Genomic DNA, 25,153 nt, shown 5'->3' with positions numbered 1-25,153 from the left:
TGTTTTTTATTCTATTAACATGGTATCTTACATTATTATTTGATTTTTACGTGTTTAACCAACCTTGCTTTCTTGGGATAAATCCCACTTGATCGTGGTGTATACTTTTTTTTTAATGTGTTGCTGATTTCTGTTTGCTAGTGTTCCATTGAAGATGTTTGAATCCATATTTATAACAGATATTGGCAAGTAGTTTTCTTTTTTGTGGTGTCTTTGTCTAGTTTTGGTATCAGAGTAATATTGGCCTCTGTTTTAAAATGTAAGTCTTATTATTATTCAGATATGGTAAGGACAACAGATTAGGAGATGGCTGCCATTGAAAACACAGCTTGTTATTTACAGCCCCCCAGAAGGGACACAACATGGAAGGGCCACACAGGGAAAGCCACACAGGAGGCAGAGAGATCCGCGAGGAAAATGTGGGTCCTCTTTGGATTGATGTTCATTTTGTGTGGATGCTCATCACAGGGTTCTTCATCCCAAGCTCCAGGCATTTGTTTTCTATCTTTGTCTCTCACTTTCTTCCTTAGGGAAGAAGACCCAGTCCCAGATCGTCCTGCTGGGCCTTTCCCAGTGCTCAAACCCTCCTTTATACTCAGCACACCCCTAGCTCCACAACCTCCTAAAGTAGGAGACGAGCCAGATAGGAAGAAGAGAGAAAGTCAGTTGTGCTCAGTTCCATGTTATTCTAGGCTCTTTCTTCCTGCTTATTACACTTAGTGTCTTTAGCTGGGTAATTTTTGCAGTAATTCCTAGTCAGACAGTGACTTATAGTTTTCCTCTCTCTTCTGTAGTCTAGAGGCCAGGTTTACCACAGCAGTCAAGGTCTGTGACATAAATTCTCTGAATTCTCCCTGGCTCAGAATCAAGGCCAGCTTCGTTTTGTGGGTGGGAATTTTGAGATGTTTAAAGATTTTCAATTGTGCTGTTCAAAATGATGTTACTCTCCAGTCTTAGAGCCTGTGCAAATCAGTAGAAATGATTCTTCCAAGAAGATCTTATTGACATATCATAAATATCTGGAAGACCCAGAATACTTTGAGGACATTAAGGGGTTTTAAATTCTAGGAGAGGAACCAGTATCTGATCACTTGAATAACATCACTGAATTGTCTCATTTGTTGTAAGAATCAGCCTCAGTCTTCTAATATATTATGTTTAAAGTCTATTTGATATAGTCATATATTTCTAATTATCATTGCGGGGGTTGTTAGCATTAAATTTATGGATAGTTTCCCAATTAATGATGAGTTTTATTAACTAGAATTAATATTTAAACTAACTACAGCTATCCTTGTTTCTTTTAAAATTTTGTATCTTAAAGATCTATATACAAAGGATGATGGAAGCACATTTGGTTTTCTTAAGAAACTAAAAGATGAATTCACTCTTAATACACTAAAGGTAAGTTTAAAAATGTTTTCAAATCATAGTAAATCAGTTACCAAGTTGCTCACTATTCAGCCATGCACAGGCCCACTTTCTGGGTTGTGCTTGCAGTTAAGAGACCAGGTTGCTTTTCTCACATAAACAGAAACTTTTCCCTATGAGAAAAGTTAGATACCCAGAGGTGTCAGACTTTGACTATACAACCCGATTAGGTGCTGCAGAATATATGATTCTTTATAGGATAGGATTTGAGTAGCCCATACCCTGTTTCTCATTTCCTAATAATAATAGTGACGACAACAGCAACAAAAACAGCTACCACTTATTCAGTGCCTACCACATGACAGACACTTTGCATGGTTATTTTCACAGCAGCTCTGTCATGTAGATATTAATCATTTTTGAAGTATGTTGTGCTGAGCCATGAGAACATTGAAGCTTAGACCATTCGAAATTCACTAACAGTATGCCTCTAATAACATACAGATCATGCTCTTAACCATCATATAAATTGGCCTAGAACTTGTATAATATTTACTGCTCTGTACAAACAAGATTTTAGAGGCCCATTCCTTGAGAACATGGTTGGTCCCTTCCTATTTTGCCATGTCGGGTTGCTATTTATTATGGATTGCCCATTCTGAAGTCTCATTATCTTCACATTGCCAGTTAGGTGACCACAACTTAACTTGAAATGCAGTTGGTTCCGATTATTCACAGATTCGGCATTTGCTAATTTGCCAATACTAAAATTTATTTGCAATCCCAAATCAGTAGTTATGGCTCTTTTGTGGTCGTTTGTGGATATGGGCAGAGCATAGAGAAATGTGACTTGCCCAGCACACACATTCCCAGCTGGGCCGAACGAGGCAAAGCTGTGAGTTTTTGTTTCCATTCTCATACTATAAACAAATATCTCCCTCATGGTCTTTTTATGGTCACATCTTTGGAATTTTCGTGCTTTTCAGTTGTTGATTTTATTATTTAAAATGACCCACAACTCTAATCCTAAAGTGCTGTTTAGTGTTTCTAAGTGCAAGAGGGCTGTGATGTGCGTTATGGAGAAAATAAGTTTTCAGTCAGGCATTAGTTATAGAGCTATTGGTTGTGAGTTCAGGGCTAATGGACCTATAATATATATTAAATAATGTATGTTTAAATGTAAACACACATTGAACAAAGTTATGTATTGATCAGTTGACAAAAATGTGACCAGAAGCTCCCAGGAACCTATCCCTGTATTTCCCCTAGGAACGGTGGTTTTCGTTATTTGCTAATTCAGTGTTTGCAGCAACTTTCTTGACCATAACTACTGTAAATGATCATGTATGTGATAGGTTGTACATACAACAAAGGGTAACAGTTATACATGTTTACTCTTGCCATGACCTGCCTTTTCATTCTCTGTTGCTTTTGTGCTGTTCATTGATGATGATGTTCAAATTTCCTTTTTGGTCTTCCATTAGTAGTTAGTTCAGCACAAAAAATATCTGATGAATAATAATGAGACATTACTTGTATTATTTCTGAACTTATGTAATTGTGTGGTCTTCTTCTCTTTTAGTCAATTTTACTGACAGAAGCTGAAGAGAGGCTGAACTCCCTGGTGTCAGAGATGGAGCAGGCAGGCCAGAAGGGCCTTGCCCAGTGCTCTGTGAGTCAGCTGGAGATTGTGGTGCAGGCCCGGCTTCAGCTCGCCGCCATTGCCCTGCAGAGACACCGAGCGGCGTACAGGTGAGTCTGTACACAGAGTTTCTTCTTCACCATAACCTGTTAAATATATCTAAATTCTATAAATTTCTCGATTAATAGAGCCTACTCATTTTTTACTTTTTAAGGTAGTTTTAACATTATTATTCTTAAAATTACAGATTACAATTTTCGGTTTTTTAATCTCCTTAACTTTCTTTATGATATTGAAATTCCATGCATTCAACTCCACGAATTAGATTCAGAATTTGGAAGGGGAGTTAATTTTTAGGTGGACATTCTCTTCAAAAAGGAGAAGGCCCTGGCCAATGTGGCTCTGTTGGAGTGTCATCCCATACACCGAAGGGTCGCAGGTTCGATTCCAGATAAAGGCACATAACTGGGTTGTGGGATCAGTACCAGTTGGAGTGGGTACAGGAGGCAACCTTTGATGTTTTTTTCTCTCTCTCTTCCTCTCTCTAAAATCAATGGAAAATGTCCTGGGTGAGGATAATAATAATAATAATAATAATAATGATGATGATGATGATGAAGGAGAAGTCCATCTGCAACTTTTGTAAAGAGGCAATCAATTCAGCAGAAATCCCTTTTGTTTTGATTGGAACCATAGAATCATCTCATCACTGTGAGCCTTGACTGAAGACCATTCTGTGATTAACCACATCTAGATTTGATTTTCTGCTAGAGACAGTCTAGGTTTTGGAAATTTGTAATTTTTGTGGTCTCTAAGCAGTGATGAAAATCCATAAAGTCGTCTTGGAGGAGTGGTCTGCAGATCTCTAGGCGTGTCCCTAAAATCCTTTCAGGGATCTGTAAGGTTAAAACTATTTTTATAATAAAACTAAGATGTTATTGGCCTTCTTGTGTGTTATTTGCACTGAAGATGCAAAAGCAACAGTGGTAAAACTTATGGCATCTCACCATGAATCAAAGCCATGGCCATACTTGTAGTTATCACACTTGCAATAAAAAAGGCCAGTTACACTTATGAATGCCTTTCATGAAGCAATAGAATCTGTTACATTTATAAATCCCTATCCTTGTATCTATTTTTAATATTCTGTGGGAATATTAAATGGGAAATACACCTAGAGCACTTTTATTGTGCATCAAAGTTTGATAATTGTCTTGAGAAAGCTGAACCAGCTGTTCTTCTATTCATGGAATATTTTTTTATTTGGAAAAAAAACTGCAAAATATGGTTATTCAAATTGAGTATTTGACAGTCATTTTATTGAAACGGAGCAAAATGGACAAGCTACTTCTAGGAAAACAACTAATAAGTAGTATTTTTTTTTTTTTTTTTTTTTACCAATTATAACATCTAACCTTTCATAGGAAAACTAGTATTTTGGAAAATTTGTACTTGCCACCATGAACTTGACAGTTTTGTAATGCTTAGATTTTCTGGATGAGATTGGTAGTAATGTTAACAAGCATCATTTCTAAAATTGTATAATGAAGTGTTTCAACATTAAGGGGATCTTCATGCTCAAGAAGTTAATGTTTTCCAAATGACCAGTGCGTGATGTTCCAAAATCCTGGTTAAAAAGATAGACCGGTGATTTGTAACCTTCTTTTGTTCATGGCTCATATAAACTAATTTCTAAAATTCTGCAGCACACCAAAAACACACACATATATTTTGTTGATCTGACAAAAAAATTAGGTATAATTTTGATTGATTAAAAAAAATAGTAGTTACTTCTCTTTTTGCTCCAAAGAGACTAAAAAAATCTAGGAACACCCCTAGAGATTCTCCTATACTTGTATATAAGAACTTTTGGTACAAAGAATTAACCAATCAGATGCATCCTTATTATGCAGCATGACCAATAAGATACAACTCCATTAAGACCTATATATTTATGGTTCAAGACAGGGAATTCACACCAGACAGCTATTGTTATGTTGGCTGTTGTCATTTTTTTATTTGACAAGAGAAAATAGGTCAATGCCCCTGACTAAATAGTCAGGTATTGCATATTTTAAAAATTCTTGCTGCACACCAGTTTCTGAGATAGACCAATAGGTTTTGATATAAGGAAGTAGAATAAGTTCATCAGTGTGTGATATTAGATCCCATATTGTAACAAACTTTTAAGAAATTATCACTTATCACATTTTAGTATAGCATCAAAGAATAATATTCACAATTATTCAAAGAAGCTATTAGAATACTCCTCCCATTTCCAATGGCTATCTGTGCAACCAAGTCTTCTTCATATATTTCAGCCAAAACGGTATGTCACAACATACTGAAAGTAAAAGCACATAAGAAAGTCTCCTTTAAGAAGATTTTCTCTTATGCCAGACATTAGATTTGAAAAAAAAAAGAAAACAATGGCATTCTCACTAATTTTCTTAATGTTTTGGAAAATATAGTTGTTTTTCTTTTCTTTTTTAATCCTCACTCAAGTAAATGTTTTTATTGATTTTAGAGAGAGAGGAAGGGAGAGAGAGAGAAATATCCATATGAGAGAGAAACACTAATCAATTGGCACCTGTACACATCTGACCAGGGATTGAATCTGCAACCTAGGTATGTGCCCTGACTGGGAATTGAATATGGAATCTTTTGGTATACAGGACGACGCACCAAGCAACTAAGCCACCCAACCAGGGCAGTTGTTTTTTATTAAAATGCATTATTATGTTAGCATGTAATGAGTTTATTGTTTTTATTTTAAAACAAATTAAAAAATACTCATGAAGTTAAAAATTTCTCAGCTTAAATTCTAATATGGTAAATATTGATGGAGCCCTTTGGGGTTCTGCATAATTTTAAGGGTATAAATGAGTGCTGAGACTTTTTAAAAGCTTGGGAAGTATCGTTACATTTATGCCTGTCTTTAAAAAAAATTAAAAATATATTATATAGAATTTAGAGAGAAAGGGAGAAGGGGAGAGAGATAGAAACATCAATGATGAGAGAGAATCATTGATAGGCTGCCTCCTGCATGCCCAACACTGGAGACTGAACCTGTATCCTGGGAATGTGCCCTGACCAGGAATCGAACCATGAAGACCTCCTGGTTCATAGGTTGATGCTCAACCACTGAGCAATGCAGGCTGGGCTACGTCTGTCTTTATGAATACTGTGGTAGTTGATTGATGGTAAAATAGGCCTTGCATTATAATATATTATTTTCTTCTTTAAGTTTGAAGAGAGAAAGAGCTTTTACTATATAATTTCCTATAGAAAATATATGATATCTGAACATATCTAAGTATGTGTTTTCAGATATGTATGACAATAAAATTTATGATTCTATGATTTCCTGTAGAAGCATTTAGAAAATATAGAACTCTTTTCTTCCCCAGTGTCTCACAGAGCAACAGCAGCCTTCCTTCTTATCCCAGCTCTCTACATGTCTTACACCCTTTGGCATGGAGGACATGAGTGACTTTTTTTAGGGAAGAAGGAAATTAGAAACTAATAATTACCAAATGGCCACTGAAAGGAGTGTTACAATAGAACTTTAATTTGAAGACCAGAGAGAATATGCAAATAATGTGCAAGTGTAACAGAATCACTCCGATTTTAAATACATCAACCTGGCCCTTGGGACAAAACCTGCAAAACTTTTAATTTATTGCCTTTTTTGCAGCAGACGTGTCATTTGGGGAAGCCTTCTGTCAAGATGAATGAGTTTATCTTAGGTGAACTTTACCCCCCATGAGCTTCTGTTTGGGAGCTGCTGAAAGTGTTGGACAGTCTCTTTCCCAAATGAGGGTTAGCTTGACATTTCATGATACTTCTAATATAATTATGTGTCAAGGAAATTGAAAGGCACACTCCCTAGGGTGGGAGATAAAGTGAGCCGCATGGATTTTAGGAGAACAAACTGACCACTTTTTCCATGAATAGTAATAAGAAATAAATGGGATCAAAATTATTCAAATGATATTTCTACTTGTTAGGGTTGCCTTTCTCAGAATCCTGTCTTTTTTTTTTTAATAAGTGTTCCTCTCCTCTTTTCTATTTAATTTATTGTCTAAATGGATAACATCTGAGCTTTTTAATTTTGTGTCAGAATGAAACTTCCTTCCTTTGGGATTTTAGACAGTTTATAGTGGGTAATCCTCCCACACTCTGTCTTTCATGTGGAGAAGAGAAACTAGAAATTTTCCATTTTGCAACTAAGTAGCGCCAGGTGGATTAGTCCATATTAATACCAAGAGGATTAGTACATACTAGTATGTTTATATTTTATTCATTAAGTTTTGGGGTCAGCAAGATTTGAAGCCTCATACCTCATTTCTCTCTCTCTCTTTTTTAAAAAATATATTTTTATTGATTTCAGAGAGGAAGGGAGAGTGAAAGAGAGAAACATCAATGATGAGAGAGAATCATCGATTGGCTGCATCCTGCATGCCCCCTACTGGGGATCGAGCTGGCAACCCAGGCAAGTGCCCTTGACTGGAATTGAACCCAGGACCCCTCGGTCTTTAGGCCGATGCTCTATCCATTGAGCCAAACCAGCAAGGGCCCTCATTTCTCTTGATATCAAAATTTGGGCTTCTAAATCAGAAGCATGGGTTGAGCACCACTTTTTCCCCACAAGGTCTCCTAGCCATCTTGTGCTAACCTCTGAAGCTACCCAGTAAAACAAGGTGCCATCGAAACACATGTGGATCCTTGAGGGAGGAGGTTGTTGGGGAGTGGAATTTTCATACCTTTATGCATAATGAATCAGTGTTACATTTTTCTTGCTTGTTTAGTTTTACTTCAAATAAAAACCAGTAAGTTTATATAATCGGAAATACCTTAGTCTACAAATATCTATGCCATTTTAATGACTCAGTAGAACCTTGGATTTAAAATTCAATAATTGCACAAAGTTTCTCAGATCCAAAGACCTTAGATATGTTCCTGGCCCATAGCAGGTGCTCAACACATATTTTTTAACAAATGGAAGAATACATCATTGAATCCTTATAATAATCCCATTTCAATACTCTGGGTACCTACAAACAGAGACTCTGCCTTCTCCCAAGCATGTGTGGACAGTGACAAAGTTGATCATACACTAGGCCAGAAACCTCAGTGACTGACCCGAATGAGGAGGTGTACTGACCACAGACCAGGGACTCAGGAAGCCTCTGGAACATGTATGGGGGAAGTGTCATGGTCTGATTTATATCTTGAAGAGATTGCTGGGGTTGCTATCTGGAGACCATGACTGCAGGGGCTAGAGGCCCAGGGGAGTCTGGTCAGGGAGCTCCTGCAGCCTGGAGATGATGATGGCTTGGGCAGAGGCCTCAGCTGTGGAGGAGGTGAGGTGAGGGGCTGCTGGCTGGTGTCCATATTTCAAAGTTGAAGCTGACAGAGCTTGTTGGTGTGTTGAACATAGAATGTGAATTAAAGAGGAAGCAATGGTGATTCTGGGCTCTGCCTGTGGGATGGAGGACAGACAGCGTTTGGTGGAGGAAGTGGAAGCAAGGGGAGCTGCTTTTAATCTATTCTACCAGTTACCTAGGGCTGCCATAATGAAGGACCAAAAACTGGGTGACTTAAAACAATTGAATTTTATTGTTTCACAGTTTTGGAGGGTAGAAGTCCAAAATCAAAGTGTTGGCATGGCCATGTTCTTTCTGACAGCTCCAGGTAGGGAGAGCCCTGCCTTGCTTTTTCTAGTTTCTGGTGTTTGCCAACAATCCTTGGCTTAGGGATGCATCACTCTAGTCACACGGCCATCTTCTTCCCATGTGTGTTCACATCCTCTTCCCTTAGGACAGGGTGGGCAAACTTTTTGACTCGAGGGCCACAATGGGTTCTTAAACTGGACCGGAGGGCTGGAACAAAAGTATGGATGGAGTGTTTGTGTGAACTAATATAAATTCAAAGTAAACATCATTACATAAAAGGGTACGGTCTTTTTTTTTTTTTTAGTTTTATTCATTTCAAACGGGCCGGATCCGGCCCGCGGGCCGTAGTTTGCCCACGGCTGCCTTAGGATGTCAACATATCTTTCTGGCGGCACACAATTCAACCGATAGCACCTGTTAAATGTGATTGTCAATTAACTTTTCTAGTGGAGAATTAGATAGGTGGGTGCATTGTCCATTTGGCTTTCACCCCATCTTTCCATGTTATAAATAGCACTATGATAAGTATCTTCGGGTATATAGATTGTTCTGTATTTCTCTTTTTTTAAACATATTTTTATTGATTTCAGAGACAGGGAGGGAGAGATAGAAACATCAATGATGAGAATCATTGATTTGGCTGCCTCCTGCATGCCCCCTACTGGGGTTCAAGCCTAACCCAGGTATGCACCCTGACTGGGAATCTAACTGTGACCTCCTGGTTCATAGGTCAACACTCAACTACCAAGCCACACCTGGCCGGGCAGATTGTTCTGTACTTCAAATTTTATTTTGGGATAGATTTTCAAAAGGAGAAGCCTCTTTAGATATATATTACATAAATATTTAGAAAAGGGTGATGTCAATTATAAATTTAGTATTCTGGAGGGGAGGAGGATATAATGGTCTAAACTGCAGACAAATATATGTATAGAGTGATAAGAATTTATATTTCCTGGTTTTCATTTTCTTAATTGAGTACATTTTCCTTCTGACTAGACACTGATTAAACAATAATTTAGCTTTAGAGTTTCTAAGTAGATAGCATTAAGTAACAATACTATAACCTCAAAAAAGCTGGAGAACCACATTCTGATTTATTTAAATGCATATGTGTTCATTTTAATAGTGATATTGTCAGTAAATTTTGTTTTAAATCTTGGAAACTTTTATTTATTCATTCTTGTATTCACTCACTTTCATTTAAAAATATTTTTCCAGTTCTATTCTGTCCCAGGCACTAGGTTCTGGGTTCCAACAGGGAATGAGACAGATGAGCTGCAGAGCAGTTTATACACAATTAAACAGTGTGTTAAATCAGAACACTTGGTTAGACCACGGCACTATTAGGGTGAATAGAAGGGCACATAACAGTTTTGGGGGTGAACGGGGCAGTGGGTAGGTGCTTTGGAGGAAGTAACATGCAAATGCCACAAGTGTAAAGCTAATAACATTTAAAATATATTCTTTATTTTAGTGTTGCAATAGTATTTTCCACACTTAAACTTCTCCAGGATTCAAAACTTTTTCAAAAGAAGGAGGTACAAGATGACGCAGAGAGTTCCCTCTCTCTAGCTTCTGTACGTATGAATTTAATGCCTAATCTTATTAATTAGTTGGATAAAAACAAAGGGATAAAGTAGAAAAAACATTGAATATGGAGTATAAAGATCTATGTTTAAGCCCTGTTTATGCTGTTTATTAACTTGCATACCTTGGGCAAGTCCCTTAAATTTTATAGCATTTTTAAATGTAAATCTCACTTGTGAACTGTTGGAATTGGATGTAGTAATCACTGAAGTTCCACCAAATGTGTCAGTACAAAATTATAGGTCTGATTTCACTAGTAAATAAAGTTGTTTCACTTTATTTTTTCTCTTCATCTCATGTTTTTGTTACTTTAGCATTATCAGTATGACACCTATGCTATTTCCTAATTTCAATTTCTCATAGTTATATTCTTCCCCATTTAAGCTCTCAAATAATTTTGACAACTGGTGTTGCAAAGTATTTGAAATTTTTTTGGATTTTTTATGAGATCAAGTAATTTAATAAGATAGCATTGTTTGAAATATAAAGATTCATCATATAGAATCTTTGCTCATTCTTCTAAACTAGAGGCCCGGTGCACAAATTCATGCATGGGTGGGGTCCAGCCAGCCTGCCTCAAGGGGAGGGGCCCTAGGGTGTGTGTGTGTGGGGGGGGGGGAATAAGGGGCAGGGCTGGCCAGGAGGAGGAGCCACAGGTAGTTACCCAGCTGGCCCCACCCCCTGGTCAAACTCCCAAACTCCTGGTCGAGGGGACAGTTTGCATATTTGCCTTTTATTAGATAGGATATTATGGATAAAACTGCTAATATCCACTGTCATTACAAGTAACACTAATTGTCCTAAGTAGAGACTCATTTCTAACTATATTAAAAGTAATAAAAGTTCTAAAAAGCAATATAATTCTGAAAATTGACTTAGAGTAATGGTTGTTCATTGGGGGCTATATTGCCTGCCCAAGAGATATTTGGCAATGTCTGGAGACGTTTTGGTTGTCACACCTAGAGGGGGCGCTGCTGGCATACAGTGCATAGAGGTCGGCTATGTTACTCAACATCCTACAATGCACAGGACCGTTTCCCACAACAGTGATCTGCCACATAGTGCCAGTAGTGTCAAGGCTGAGAAACCCTGGTTTAATTGTGACTTGGCTTTTGGACAGTAACAGGAAATGTAGGCACTGAGAGTTTAAGGTATGTAGATGCTAATCCAACTAGACTCTTCCATTACTTGTTGTGCCCTTGTGGTCACCATTCTGCCTCCAGGCCTCGGTTGTTCACTTCTTACTGTTTCTGGGAACAGCTCACCTCCTCTTCTGAGCTTCTCACCTGTCTATCCAGACTCCAGCCCCTTGCCTGTCCCCAGAGCTGCTCCTTGATAGCAGGTGCTGCTAACTGGTGGGAGATGGTGAGCTGTCAGAGATGCAAAGCAGGGAATTCCTAGAACAAATGGGTGTTGGTCTGAATGACTTTGAAGTTCCCAAATTTCTAAATAAGATGGAAATATATTTAGAAATTTGGGAAGGTTCCCTGGAAAAAGCTCCCTTTGTGCCTTCCTCCCAGTAGCTCTGGTCATGGAGCACCCTTTGAAAAATGTAATAATAAGGATGGTAGGTCAATGATATATTTTTGGGATGTGAGCAGAATACAGTGATATAACAGAGGAGATTAAGACTGTGGGCTCTAAATTCAGAAAGACACAAGTTATATCCTTGAGTCTCACCTTTGCCAAAATATGATGAAGTTTAAGCAAATAGATAACCTTTCAAAGTTTCAGGTCTCCCATAGGTAAAACAAATAATAACTCCTCTTGGGCTTGTCAAGAGAATTAAATGAAATAATGTGTATAAATCATGTAGCACAGTGCCTGACACATGAGGAGCATTCAATAGATATTAGCCAGTATTATTTATTATTATTCTGCCTTTCAGATGATGTTTACAAACATTTTGAGGACATGGAAACTACGGATACTATCATTTGCAGTGATAAATTCAGACTGCAAAACTGTTTGTCAACAATGGGTATAGAAAGAAAAAGAAAAGCTGAAAAACAGTAGACCAGAATGTTAATAGAGGATTGTGGGATTATGGGCGTTTTTATTTGTTTGTTTGTTTTTTTGTGTGTGTTTTTTATGTTTTTTAGAATGTACAGGAATAATTTCTAAAATTTAAAATTTAATACTATTAAATGATATCGGATGCTTCTTTTTAACTTATATTACATTTAGCATTAGACTAGAACTTTGTCACTATTACTGTGAAGATTACCATGATTTTAATATTTTTTTAGGTCATTGAAAAGAAAGAGGATAATGAATTTTTAGATCCTATCTCCCTAAATTCTCGAGAATATTTCAACATTCATCTGTGGTTGATGTGCCGCTTAGCATTGGTGACTGCGTTTGTTGCACAGATCCGTGGCATTGGAATCGTGAAAGGTACAAATATCCTATTTTCTTAATCAAAGGTTTTATAAAAAGTGATTTCATGTAGGTAACAGAGGTTTGATTGGGATATATTTTATTAACATTAACATTTTATAACTCTCTAGCTTAATTTGTTTCCAGAATAAAAATAATGCAGGTTCTTAAGTAAGAATAATCACTTTCAATAGTCCCTTGTATCACTGAAAATGCATATATGTTACTGCTGTCTGCAAAGCAGGCAGTGTAGGGTGAGGGGTCCGAAGCACAGGTTCTGGAGCCAGGTGCCTTCGGTTCCAATGCTCGGACTACCACTTCCTCGCTGTGTGACCCTTGACCAAGTCTCTCAACCCACCGATGCCTGACTTCCTTCTCTATACAATAGAGACAAGTGTACCTGTTTCATAGGATTATTGCTGAAATTCAATGGGTTACACTTATAAAGTTCTTAGACCACACGGGCTGGCACATAGGAATGTTAATTCTTACAGTGATGAATAATTATCTACTTGCAAACCTATTTATCCACCATCTCTATCAATCTCCCAAATTAAATTATCTCATGCAATGTTATTATTAGTTTTGCAGTGTTTGGATACCATAAAGTGCCTTCCCCCAAATTGCAACACATTTATTTTCACTGTCTCATGTAGTCTGTTTTCTATCTCTTTGTATCTTCCTGTTCTGTATTACACAATATTCCTGTGATGGACGTGGGGCATATTAAGCGTATATATTTTGTTACTTTTCTCAGTGCATTGTAAATAACTACCTTTGTTTATTTTAGAAAATGATATGACAGATTATGTTAGCCTCATCAATGAAGTGTGTTTGGAGGCAGAAAGTGCAGGCGACAGGGAGCTACAGGCTGAATTCTTGATGCAAGCTGTAATCATTGGCCTACAAGAAAAGCATTTAAAGGCAGACATCATAACAAACCTTCAGGTAGGAAGGAAACTTCATTCACATTGATATTTACCAAAGGATTCAGTGTAGAACAAAAGGAGAGAATTTTATATATCGTTAGGTACTGAATGCATGACAGTCAATATGGCCAGCTCTTGTTTCAGGGAATTGCGAACAATACAATCAAAGGAATAATTTTATTTTAATAGGCCATAATACGTTTGCTTGAAGGAAGTGAGTTTATTTCTCCACGATCTTATTTAACTCTGGCGAGAAGCTTGCTTTTGCTGGATGACTTAACAAGTGCAGAGAAATTCAAGGAACTTTTGCATACAAAAACAGAAAAATTAAATTTGTTGACTCAGTCTCACAACATTCTTATTGAACAGGTGAGAGTGATTTTGAGTTCCCAAGATTTAGAAACTTATTGTTCTGTTTCTTTTTTTCTTTATTCCAAACGACTTTAGCTAATTACTCATTACAATGTTTCTTTTACAGATGCTAACTTTTGGAGAAACAATTGAGTTTCCTTCATCAAACACTGACTATGCAAGTCCATTACAGCCTTTGAAAAATGTCTATCTTCCTCATATCATGTTATTGGCCAAAACAAAAATGAGAATTGGTAAGAACACAAACATATATTACACTCAAGACATTGGTGAAAATTTTAAAGTTATTTTCAGGCACGCTATTACCTAAGTACATTTGCTAGTATATGGGGCAATATTTATGAATACTCAGGCTCAATTTATTTAACAAATAGATTTTGATTATTTACTGCGTGCCAGACTCTGTGTGAGGACCTGGGAGGTTATTTTAGATCAAAACAGATGTAATCCCTCATCTTAGTGTGGGAGACAGAAATAAACATGTAGAGACAGAAATAAACATGTAAACAAACCATATAGGAGTGTGTATTATATCATGAATCATATCATATAAATATTGTAGAAAATAAATATTTTTAATATTTATAAAATGTAATAAAATAAATATTGTATAAAATAAAATATGTATTCGATAACAATTAGACAGGAATTCAGCAAGGATATATAAAGCTAATATATGGTAATGAGTTAAGTATATGTATACGTATAATTATGAATTGTTAGTGTTATGAAAGACGTGGATAAGATCTATTGATAAAGAACAGGGAAGAGATGGCTGCCCATTTAAGTCAATAGGGAAGGCCTCTCCATGGAGGTGGCATTTAACCCCAAACCTTAAATGTGAGTCACTAAGTGTGCATTGTAGAGGCAGAAGGAGCAGTGAGTTATAGGCTCTGAGGTCAGGATGAGCTGGACCTGTTCTGGAACTGTAGGGAGACAAAGACAGCCCGAACAGAGTGGGCTGGCCACCCGATGGGAAGAGCTAAGCTGGGATGGTTACGTTTTAAAATACAACCCTGGATGTGGGGGGAAGAACAGGTTGGAGCCAACCAAGAGTTGACCTGATTAGAGTAAGTGAACAAGTCAGCAGAAAGCTCACAGCTCCTCAGAAACCCGGGAGGAACGCAGGCATGTTGTTTCTAGCTCTCTCCAGGACACCCCTCTGTGTTTGACCCAAGGAAGCCTGCCTCTAGCCTCCCAGGCTCTCATCCAGCTCAGACGACGAAAGTCTTGTACCAACTCTCTGTTCTAACCTGTATCTGACCAGGCCCTTTTGTTTTCTGAATTTCTGATGCTTTGACATCTGGTGCCTTGCTGTTTAGGGAGGAATTAGCCCTAAACTTCTAGAGATTAGCAAATCACTTTTCATTGAACATGCCATCAGGATCCACAACCCAAACCCTAATCAGCTCCTTAATTGTCCTTTGCGGGGTTCTTGCACTCTGGGCCACTCTTCCCCTACCTTCATCACCCCAGGCACAGCTACCAGACTACCAGAGAGCCCACTGAAATGCTTTAAACCAGCCAATCCTAAGCCAGCTGAGTCTGCTTACCCTACCCCATCTATTCTGTCCCATGAGAACCACAACGAAGGCTCTTGTCCACTTTTCCCCTTGCTCCCTCCACCTCTGACCAACCCTGGTGCTTCCCCGTGTGGCCCTATGTGGGATGCTGTGGCTCTTCTTTTTGGGGACCTGCAATACACTATCTTTTCCATGGCAATTGCCTCCTGCCCTGTTAACCTCATCCATACCTGAATAATAATGAAATCGACATTTTAAACATTACTCCTGCCTCCTGGGACCCATCCGCCTCGGGGGAACCATTTGCCTCCTGCACCAGCTGTTGCTCAGCTCAGAGAGGTTGGTGGTGGGACTAGAATGGAGAAGGGAGGGCAGCAGTGGTGCTCACGCCATCACCTTTCCAGAACCTTTCCAGTATTTCCCTTCTCTCCTCCTCCCCATGATTAGTGTTGATCCTTATTATTATATGATGATCATCACCCTCATCAACAGATGTGATTTTTTTTACTACAGGTAAATCGCTTCACCTCTCTCTATATTGTTGAGTTTCCTTATTTATGAACTTAGGCTGGCCTAGCTGACCTCTAGAATTCCTTCCTGCAATCTGATCCCGTGAGAGCTATTTTTCTGCATCTTTAGTCTACAGTTTGTTATACTATTAGTATGTTTGATTTCTACAAGAGCTTACATACAGGTTGTGCTACACTGTACAGGTTTTGTTAAATCAAGTGTATTCTCTGCTTTCCTGCCTCAGTAATATTGAAGATGTGTCACTACTCACTGGCAATACTGGTTCTGTTTCTTAGACTCACTTGAAGTAGAACAGCTTGCTTTCTGTTATATTACATTAAACACAGACTTAAGAAACAAAACCAAAGCAGCTTTTCTGTCAAAACAATGTCAGTTTTGCAACTTTTCCCCCCCACAGTATTGATGTTTATTGGAAAAAGGAACATTTCAATATTATGAAGCATAATATAATCTGACTTAATGCTTTCTCAGCAGTCTGCCTGTATAGTGATAGCAAAGACTGCATGTCAAGAATAGAGACACTTAACAATTATGTTTTCTTGTGAAAGCCTCACCCAGAAAGAGGCATTTTGAGATTATTTTTATAAAACAAAAAATAAGCATCATGGTTATTTATTTTCCACTAACTGCACCTTGATCTTTCTTATTAGATTTTTTAAAAAGCCAATTATTGACTTTATAATAGGAGTGAAGAAAGTTACAAGAATGATGCTGGGGAGTGAGAATACAATGGGGAACCAAGCCAGTCACCATCTGCCCTTAAAAAACCTATATTCTAGTTAGAAAGAGAAAACAGTCAATAATTCTATACAGTTTTTTCCTAATTTTAACAAAACTCTAGAAGACAATTTAAGTACTATTATTATGAGTTAGTCCTATGTTATATAGTACTATATTATATAGGGTAGATATATATAGTTCATATATTTAAGTGCCCTGATGACATGAAGATTAATAAATGTTATAGTATAATTATTAATAAACAGTGTTATGGTATAATTTGAAACAATAGTGAAACCTATAAATTGGGCGATATATTGAAACATGAGGTTATATTAGACAAAGGATATTTGCATATCCTTCTTGCCTGGGATCTGTAAACAAAGTTGGTAATTGTTGGGGTTAAGAGAATAGTCACTAGAGAAGGAATTCTGGTCTGATTTCCACGAGCAAGTCATTTAACTTCTCTATGTTTCAGTTTCCTCTCCCATAAGATATGGATAAGAAAAGTATGTATCAATCTCACCGGCCGTTGTGGGGTGAAGCCAGTGGAACGCGTAACAAGTTTAGAAGGGCATCGACTTTGTTCTAAGGGCTTTGTAGGTGTTAGCTCTTCTCGCTATTCCATGCCTGGCTGCTTTATGCTCCTGGGAGCTGGGGTGAAGCCCTGTTGTTGTTTTCTTCCATCTCTATATTCTCAGCAGTTTGCTGCCATCCTGTCTCATTTGAAGTAACTTCTCCCTGGATAAGAAAGAGGGAGAGAGGCATGGTTTTCCACCATCCTAATGTTCATATAGCTACAGTGGTTCTCAACCTTCCTAATGCCGCAACGCTTTAATAATGTTCCTCATGTTGTGGTGACCCCCAATTTCATTGTTACAAATTGAACATAATTAAAGCATAGTGATTAATCACAAAAACAATATGTAATTATATATGTGTTTTCCCATGGTCTTAGGTGACCGCCTGTGAAAGGGTCGTTCGACCCCCGAAGAGGTCGCGACCCATAGGCTGAGAACCCCTGAATAGGAGATTCCTGAACTAAACATTTACAAAAAGTCCTAGGTTCTTGAAAGCCCTTTGTAGGCCATCGCATTCTGGAACTGAAAATTTTCAGAACCTGAAGAGACCTCAGATTTTTCTAGCTCTGCTGGTTCATTTTTGAGTGAAAGACACTCAAGGCCCAGAGACATGTAGGGGTTTGTTCAAAGGCTCTAATAACATGGTAATACCAATGACTGGCCTGAACCAACAATTTAGGTGGGATTCAGCAACTGTTTCATTCTGCAATCCTACATTGCCTTTCTGTTTATATCCCTTTATTGCGTATGGTAAACTGCCCTATCAATGTAGTTTTTCTTCCAGTTGCCTTCTACTCTTTATCCCAAAATTTTTCTTCTTTAAAATTACCGAACTCAAGGCGGCCATCAGCAGTTGGCTTCCACAGCCACATTCTCTGAGAAGGCTTCCTGACCTTTCCCAGGTCTGGGCCAGTGTGACTGGACTAAAGGGGTCCATTTGCCAGCACACATGAAAGCCCAATCAAACACAAACAGGAGTTTGCAGCCAAGAAGGTAAGGGTTTATTAGTTGGGGAAATGGCACCAAGCCCAGAGTCACAGGTAAGCCAGTGGTCAGAGACCTGGCTCTCCAATGGCTCCTAGGGGATGGGTTATATAGGAGACGAAGGGAGTTAGGTCCTGGTCAGGATCACTGTCTCTACTGATTGGTTGGCATTAAGGTAGGAGGTAGTTGATCAGTGCGTCTGGTGCTGATATCAGCCGTGGCATTGCTTTGTCTGGTTTTCCAAAGATGGTTGGTGGGGTCATTTCACTTCTCTGGGTCTGGAGCTGAAACTCATCTGAGCCCTAGCTACATGCTACCTATTGTTTGATTGCAACTCTGTCTCTGTGGCAATGACCCATGGCTTTGTTCCTAAGATTGTGTAATTCTGGCCAGGGCCTCATTGTCCTGAGGGCTTAATGATGAAGGGAGTGGACATGTATGGGAAGAAGGAGACGGGTGAGTCAGTGTGCTGGATGAGGCCAGTTTGAATCCAAAGGAAGCAAAGAAGAAAAGATTGAATTAAAGAAATAAAGTTTCTGCATAGTTACACCAGTTCTCCTGCTACCACAGTGCCCTTGCTTCCCCCGCCATGGAATTGACCACACAGTATTTTACTCACCTGTCTGGCCATCAGTATTCCCCATTAAACACTAAGTTCCATGACCTCTCTCTCAAGGAGACTTACAGTGTCATAGTTTAGTGTGTGGGCCCTGGGGCCTGACTACATAGGCTCAGATTATGGTCCTGCTACTTACTAGTTGACCTTGGCAAGTTCTTTGGACTTCACTGTGCCACGGCTTACTCCTCTGCATAAAGGCATCCAGCTGGAGTTGGAGTTGGAGTTGGGAGGATTACATGAGATAATGCTCATTAAGTACCTGGGGTGATGCCTGGCATGTAGGGAGCACTTAATAAACCTTAATCTCCTTTCTCATTTTTATCTAGTGCCTAAGCACTCAGAAAATATTTTTGAATAATATCTGTCTGTCTTTGAGGCCACACAGATTAAATCTAATGCCTCTCCCATACAGCAATCCTTCCTTATGGTAAGTAATGATGGGACCACACAGAAGTGTAGCATGTGGCCCTCATCCGTAATGGGTTACTATCTAGTTAGGATGACAAAATATGCATAGCAAGCAGCCACTACAGAGCTGAGTAGAAGCAAAATTACTGCCTATTAATATATGCATGTTTTATTGGAAAGAGCATAAAACTTTAAAACTTCCAGATGTTTCCCTACTACAACCTCATCTTAGGAACACGAGAATTTGTTCTCCAGAGCATTATAAAATTTACAACTGAAAGAGAGATTTTAGAGATTACTCTTCCTTTTAAAAATGAGAATGGAAATTTATAAAAAAAAATAAAGTTTCAAAAGACTATTGCTATAGTTCATTGAAATATTTGGATATTGAGTTTCTTTAAAAATTTTTCTTAGATACTAAAAACTAAAGACCACCAGGTTCTTAGTAGATGCCTTAATGTGAGAGAAGTCTGGTAACTTATTTTGACACTATATAGTTTGTTTTACCTTTCCTATCTACTGTCTTTCTTTAGGACATAAAGTAGCCAAGCAAGTCTACTATACCAGTAAAAAGAAGGATTCCTTAAAGTGGTCACCTGCTCTTCAACTTTTTGAAACATCACTGAATCTCTGTAAGATCTCAGCAACAGAGGAATATGAGGTGGAAGCTGAAATCCTTTTTCAGAAAGGTAAGATGTATTTGGGGTCAGAACTAGGATAAAGTTTGTGGAGTTTTTTTATTCATTTGTTTGTTTTTCTTTTGTTCCTATTAACAGTAGGCTTCTTGAAAATCTAGTCAGTGAGTATAAAAAAAATCCAGATTTTTACTAAGGGCTTGGTAATGACAAACACATTGGTACAAACTAAGTTTTAGATAAAGAGAACCCTACTTATCTTCAGTTTATATCTAGAAAAAAAAAAGTTACTCCTTAGTTTCTTTTATAATCACAATTACCCTTCATTGGTTTCATGTTTGACTGAAAAATGTCAGCATCAGCCATTTAACTATAAATGAGTTCCTTAAATAATGCTTGGAAGATACATCATTTCATTACATAGCTGAACACTTTAGTTAGTATTTACAAAAAAAAACCTCACTCATTTAAATTAAAGGGCTATGGCATACTTATATTTATAACTTTTATACAACACATATTTGCCTAATATGTCCACACTAGAGGCCCGGTGCACAAAAATTTGTGCATTCAGGCGGGGGTGTCCCACAGCCCAGCCTGTGCCCTCTCGCAGTCTGGGACCCCTCAGGGGATGACCACCTGCTGGCTTAGGCCTGCTCCCTGGGGGCTTGGGCCTAAGCTGGCAGTCAGACATCACTCTGGCAGCCCGGGAGCCCTCAGGGGATGTCCACGTGCCAGCGGGGAGCAGGCCTAAGCTGCAGTCGGACATCCTTAGCGCTGCTGAGGAGGCGGGAGAGGTTCCCACCACCACCACTGTACTGGCAGCCATCAGCCTGGCTTGTGGCTGAGCAGCGCTCCCTCATGTGGGAGCACACTGACCACCAGGGGACAGCTCCTGCATTGAGCGTCTGCCCCCTGGTAGTCAGTGTGTGTCATAGTGACCAGTCATTCCCAGTCTTTCTGCGGTTAGGGTTAATTTGCATATTACCCTTTTACTATATAGGATAGATGCCTGTTGCACAGGTGGGGGCCGGCTGGTTTGCCCTGAAGGGTGTCCCGGATCAGGGTGGGGTTCCTGCTTGGGTGCCTGGCCAACCTGGGTAAGGAGCTGATGGGTGTTTGTAGGCTGGTCACACCCCCTTCAGGGTGGGGGTCCCCACTGGGGTGCCTGGCCAGTCTGGCTGAGGGGCTGAGGGCCATTTTCAGGCTTGCCGGCGACTGAAGCTCCCAGCCTCTCCTTCTTTTCTTTTTCTTTTTTAATTCTGGGATTTATTTACCTTTTATAATTGAAACTTTGTTGTTGTCACTGGAGCTGAGAGCCGGATCCTGCTCGCTCCAGCTCTGAGGCCACAGCCTGCTGAAAGCAGGTATCTGGGGTTTGTTTAGCTTCTATAATTGAAACTCTGTTGCTTTGGAGCCAAGAGCCAGACCGCGGCAGGTGGGGAACCTTGGCTTCCTCCATCACTGGAGCAAGCAAGCCTCCTGCTTGCTTCAGCTGCGTGGCTGCCGGCCACCATCTTGGTTGGGTTAATTTACATATTGCACTGAGTAGCCAATGGAGGCGTAGCGAAGGTACAGTCAATTACCATGTTTGTCTATTATTAGATAAGATGATTTTATTATGGACTTTTTAGCCATGAGAAAAATGATGATAGTTGTGAGTGCTCTCCTTTTAAGCATCTAATAGACGCTGGGCACTCTAGTCAGTGTCTCACGTCTTATATCGCTGATTCTTACAGCAGCTCCACAAGGTAGGCATGGCTATTCCTGGTTGACAGATGAGGAGAATGTGGAGCAGTCTGGTTAAGTAACTTTTCATAAATCAGCAGCTCCTAAATGATAGTGCCCAGATGTGGACTTAACACGGGGTAGCTCTGTGCCCCGTCCACATGCTGCACAGAAACTGTGGATCCTTTTTAGAGTAATTATAAGATTTCCCTTTTCTGCCCTTTTTGTTACAAAAGTGTCATTCCAGCACCTACCTTTGACAGCTGCAGCTCACCCTAAGCTGAATGAGAACTGGAGCATTTCCATCATCCATGGTGCTTTTCAAGATTTTGCTGACTTTTAAGGACTTTTTATTTTTCGAGATGTTTTCTATGGTATCTGTGATGAAGACAGAGGAAAGAAGAAGATGGGTATAGAAAAAGGGAATGAGTGCCCAAGGAGGAAGGGCAAGCACAAAGTAAAAAGAAAGAAAAGGAAGATGATAGAAGCAGTCATATCTCGAAAGCCAATGAAGGCTTTGATGTAGTGTTGCTACCTGAAGTCAGAGGAGCCTTGAGTTGCCTGGGGAAGAAAACAAAAGCTCTTTCCCTGTTGGCTTCTCTTCCATCAAGAAACAACAGATGAATGAAAAGGACAGCATGCCCTGTTTTCTGAATTTTCCGCATGAAATATTTGTTCTGAAGTTCTAAGTGATAGAAAAAAGAAAACCCATCTTTGTCTATCTTTTTTCTTCTTTCAGGCAAAATAGAATGTCAACTGTTGGTGGAGGAGAAATCTCCAAATTTGCAACTTGAGAGTTTATATGAAGCTATACAAATAAGCTTGAGCCATGATCAAAACTCAGGGTAAAGACAATATCTTTCCACTATTGAAACGATGTGTGTGTTGTGGTTTGAGCCCTGTGTTCTGGTAAGACACTGTATTGTACTGCCCACAGTAGGGCTAGTTTACTGGCGTCCATTGTCCATCAGGTTTACCAATTTCCTTTTCAAGCTCGTTGTTCTTGGCTCTGACCCAAGGTGGTAACAGTGATTATCACAGTGGCACACTGGACTGTGATTCCCTGTTCTCAGATCAATCTCGTGTCAGTCCTAGGATTCCAGGGGCCTCCCTGGATGTGAAATTGTATCTAGAAGGGAACTATGTGGATATTCACTCTGATAAGCAGTACCAGAGCTGGCCAACTTAATTCTGTGAAAATAAGGATTCAAAGGAAGCCGCTATTATTACAATGACACTGATCTAAATGGCCCTGACTGACAGGTTTCATAATGAGCACAAAGACCTGACCCATACCAAATCCCTGCTTTCTGCATAACTCTAGGTGTCTCTTTTGATATTAGTGTAGGAGGGTTGAAAGAGGCTTGTTTTTTTATTTTTATGTTTTATTGGAGAGAGAGAGAGAGAGAGAGAGAGAGAGAGAGAGAGAGAGAGAGAGAGAGAGAGAGAGAGAGAGAGATTGAATTGTTGTTCCACTTATTGATGCATTCATTGGTTGTTTCTTATATGAGCCCTGATCAAACCCTCAACCTTGATGTATCTGGACAACACTTTAACCCACTGAGCAACTTGGCCAGGCTGAGGCTTGGTTTTTAAGGCAGGTTCCTCCAGACTTGACCTTCATCTCTTTACTGCCTAGTTGGTTGGATTATTCTAGACTGGCCTTGATGTTACGGGGTGTTGCCAGTAAGGACACGGTACAATGCTCAGCTCTCTTCTAGAGCTCCTCACTTCAGTAGGGAGGCAGATGCTAGTGTCTATGCCAAAAGTGCTGTGAGAAGAAGGTGGGGGTTTGGGACAGATGCTGGTTTTGTCTATTTTTAACCTTTCATTTGCTCAGAAATTATTGGCAAATAATGGGAAGTAATTATGAGTGGTGAAGCTATTTATTAAGTACAATGCTATATATCATTTTAGGTTGATAAGGGACTCCTACCTAGAGGTTGCCCTAGTATATCTACATATGAGAAAGGCAAAGCACAAACTTTCATCAGCACCATTAACACCTAAGGTAATAAACTTTTATTAGAAATTTTAAGTTAATTACCTTTTGAGCTTGTTATGTTACTGTGCTATTGAAATAATGAGACTGATTTTCCTGTGTGACTTAGAGAAATTAATTCAGTACTTTGTAGTCATACTCATGTTTAAGTGTCTCTTTCAATATTTTTTGTAAAGCTCTGGGAATAGGCTTCATTTAGACATTTTTGTCTGTTAAAAATGTTACCCATGAAGTGTAGGTACATGTATGTACTCTAAGTCATTAGTATTGATCAGGAAATTGCAGGAAACGAAATATAGCTTCAGTGATGGACAGGTAAGGTTCTCATTACTGATGTGGCTACACATATATCCCCTTGTGATAGAGTCATTAATTCACTCATCACACATCTGTCAAGCACCTACATGACCCAGGCAGTATTCTGGAAAGTGATTAAGCAGTGTCCAAGCCATACTCTGTTCTTGTTCTCATGGACCCTCCAAGAGATATTTTCAGAAAATTTTAGTATCAAATCTCTAATTTTTGAGAGCATAAACATGATATTAAACCATTAGGCAAATGGGCTTTCAGACAATTCAGTTATTCGTATGGTAGCTGCCTTTGGTGGATAGCAACTAATTTTCTTTTTCCTATAAAAAACCTATACTTACATAGAGAAGTTACTTTTTGTGGTGTAATAAACATGTTTATTTCCAGTAAGAGAAAACAAAAATTTTTGTTTCCATTGCAAGTAGCAATACAAATTAATAGGATATAGGATAATAACATATCACCTTTTTGGCCTTTACTAGAGAAGTGTTTTTAATTAAGAGCTTGAACAAGTCAGGATTTGAATGAGAAGAATAATATAATTCCATACAATATGGTCATTATTTTCTGTATGTCTTTACACAGTATAAATATTTTAGCAATTCATATAATTACTAGAAACACAGAAAGCAGCCAAAATAAATGAAAAATTTCATCTGAGCACATTCAGACCATTGAAATATAATATTTGACAATTGTCTACATACAGTCAATGCTTTATAAACCTTTAAGAAAGCATTATTGTTTCACTTTTATGCAATCCATATAGCAGAGTGAGCATAGCACTGGTTTTGATTTGAATCTGAGCTTCATGGCATGCTAGCAGTATAATTAGAGTCTTTTCTAAGCTTAGTTTTCTCATCTGGTGAAATGGTTCTGTGATACTTCTTAGACTGACTAGGAGAATTAATGTAATGGGCTTGGCGTGTAATAGGTACTCAAGGGAACTGTTTTCCATCACTATGTAATTTTAGTTAAACATTTACATTCTAAAGTATTTTGTACATAGTAATTATTCAATAATTATTTGTTAGCTAAGTTGAGTTGATTTTTTTGAACATTCATTTATTTATTCATCTATTAACCAAACACGAATTGAGTGCTTAATGTATGCCTGGCATGTTGCTCTCTTTCCCTAAGGAGCACAGAGTC

The 25,153-nt window shown here is 38.7% G+C and overlaps 1 protein-coding gene across 1 annotated transcript in view; it reads left to right on the top strand.

Annotated features, from left to right (window-relative positions):
* The window catches only part of CFAP54 (cilia and flagella associated protein 54), a 252,763-nt gene that overhangs the window by 167,472 nt on the left and 60,138 nt on the right, over positions 1–25,153 (top strand). Inside the window, exons 50-59 of the mRNA XM_059681924.1 lie at positions 1,325–1,404; positions 2,954–3,123; positions 10,169–10,271; positions 12,531–12,678; positions 13,451–13,608; positions 13,779–13,958; positions 14,068–14,194; positions 19,861–20,016; positions 22,430–22,535; positions 23,608–23,701. Of these exons, the coding sequence (XP_059537907.1) occupies positions 1,325–1,404; positions 2,954–3,123; positions 10,169–10,271; positions 12,531–12,678; positions 13,451–13,608; positions 13,779–13,958; positions 14,068–14,194; positions 19,861–20,016; positions 22,430–22,535; positions 23,608–23,701 (1,322 nt within the window). The remainder of the gene's footprint in view (positions 1–1,324; positions 1,405–2,953; positions 3,124–10,168; positions 10,272–12,530; positions 12,679–13,450; positions 13,609–13,778; positions 13,959–14,067; positions 14,195–19,860; positions 20,017–22,429; positions 22,536–23,607; positions 23,702–25,153) is intronic.

Source organism: Myotis daubentonii, chromosome 2, assembly GCF_963259705.1.
Source record: "Myotis daubentonii chromosome 2, mMyoDau2.1, whole genome shotgun sequence".
NCBI lineage: Eukaryota > Metazoa > Chordata > Mammalia > Chiroptera > Vespertilionidae > Myotis > Myotis daubentonii.
The sequence above is the reverse complement of the archived record's forward strand: the minus strand, read 5'-3'. Positions and strand labels throughout refer to the sequence as shown.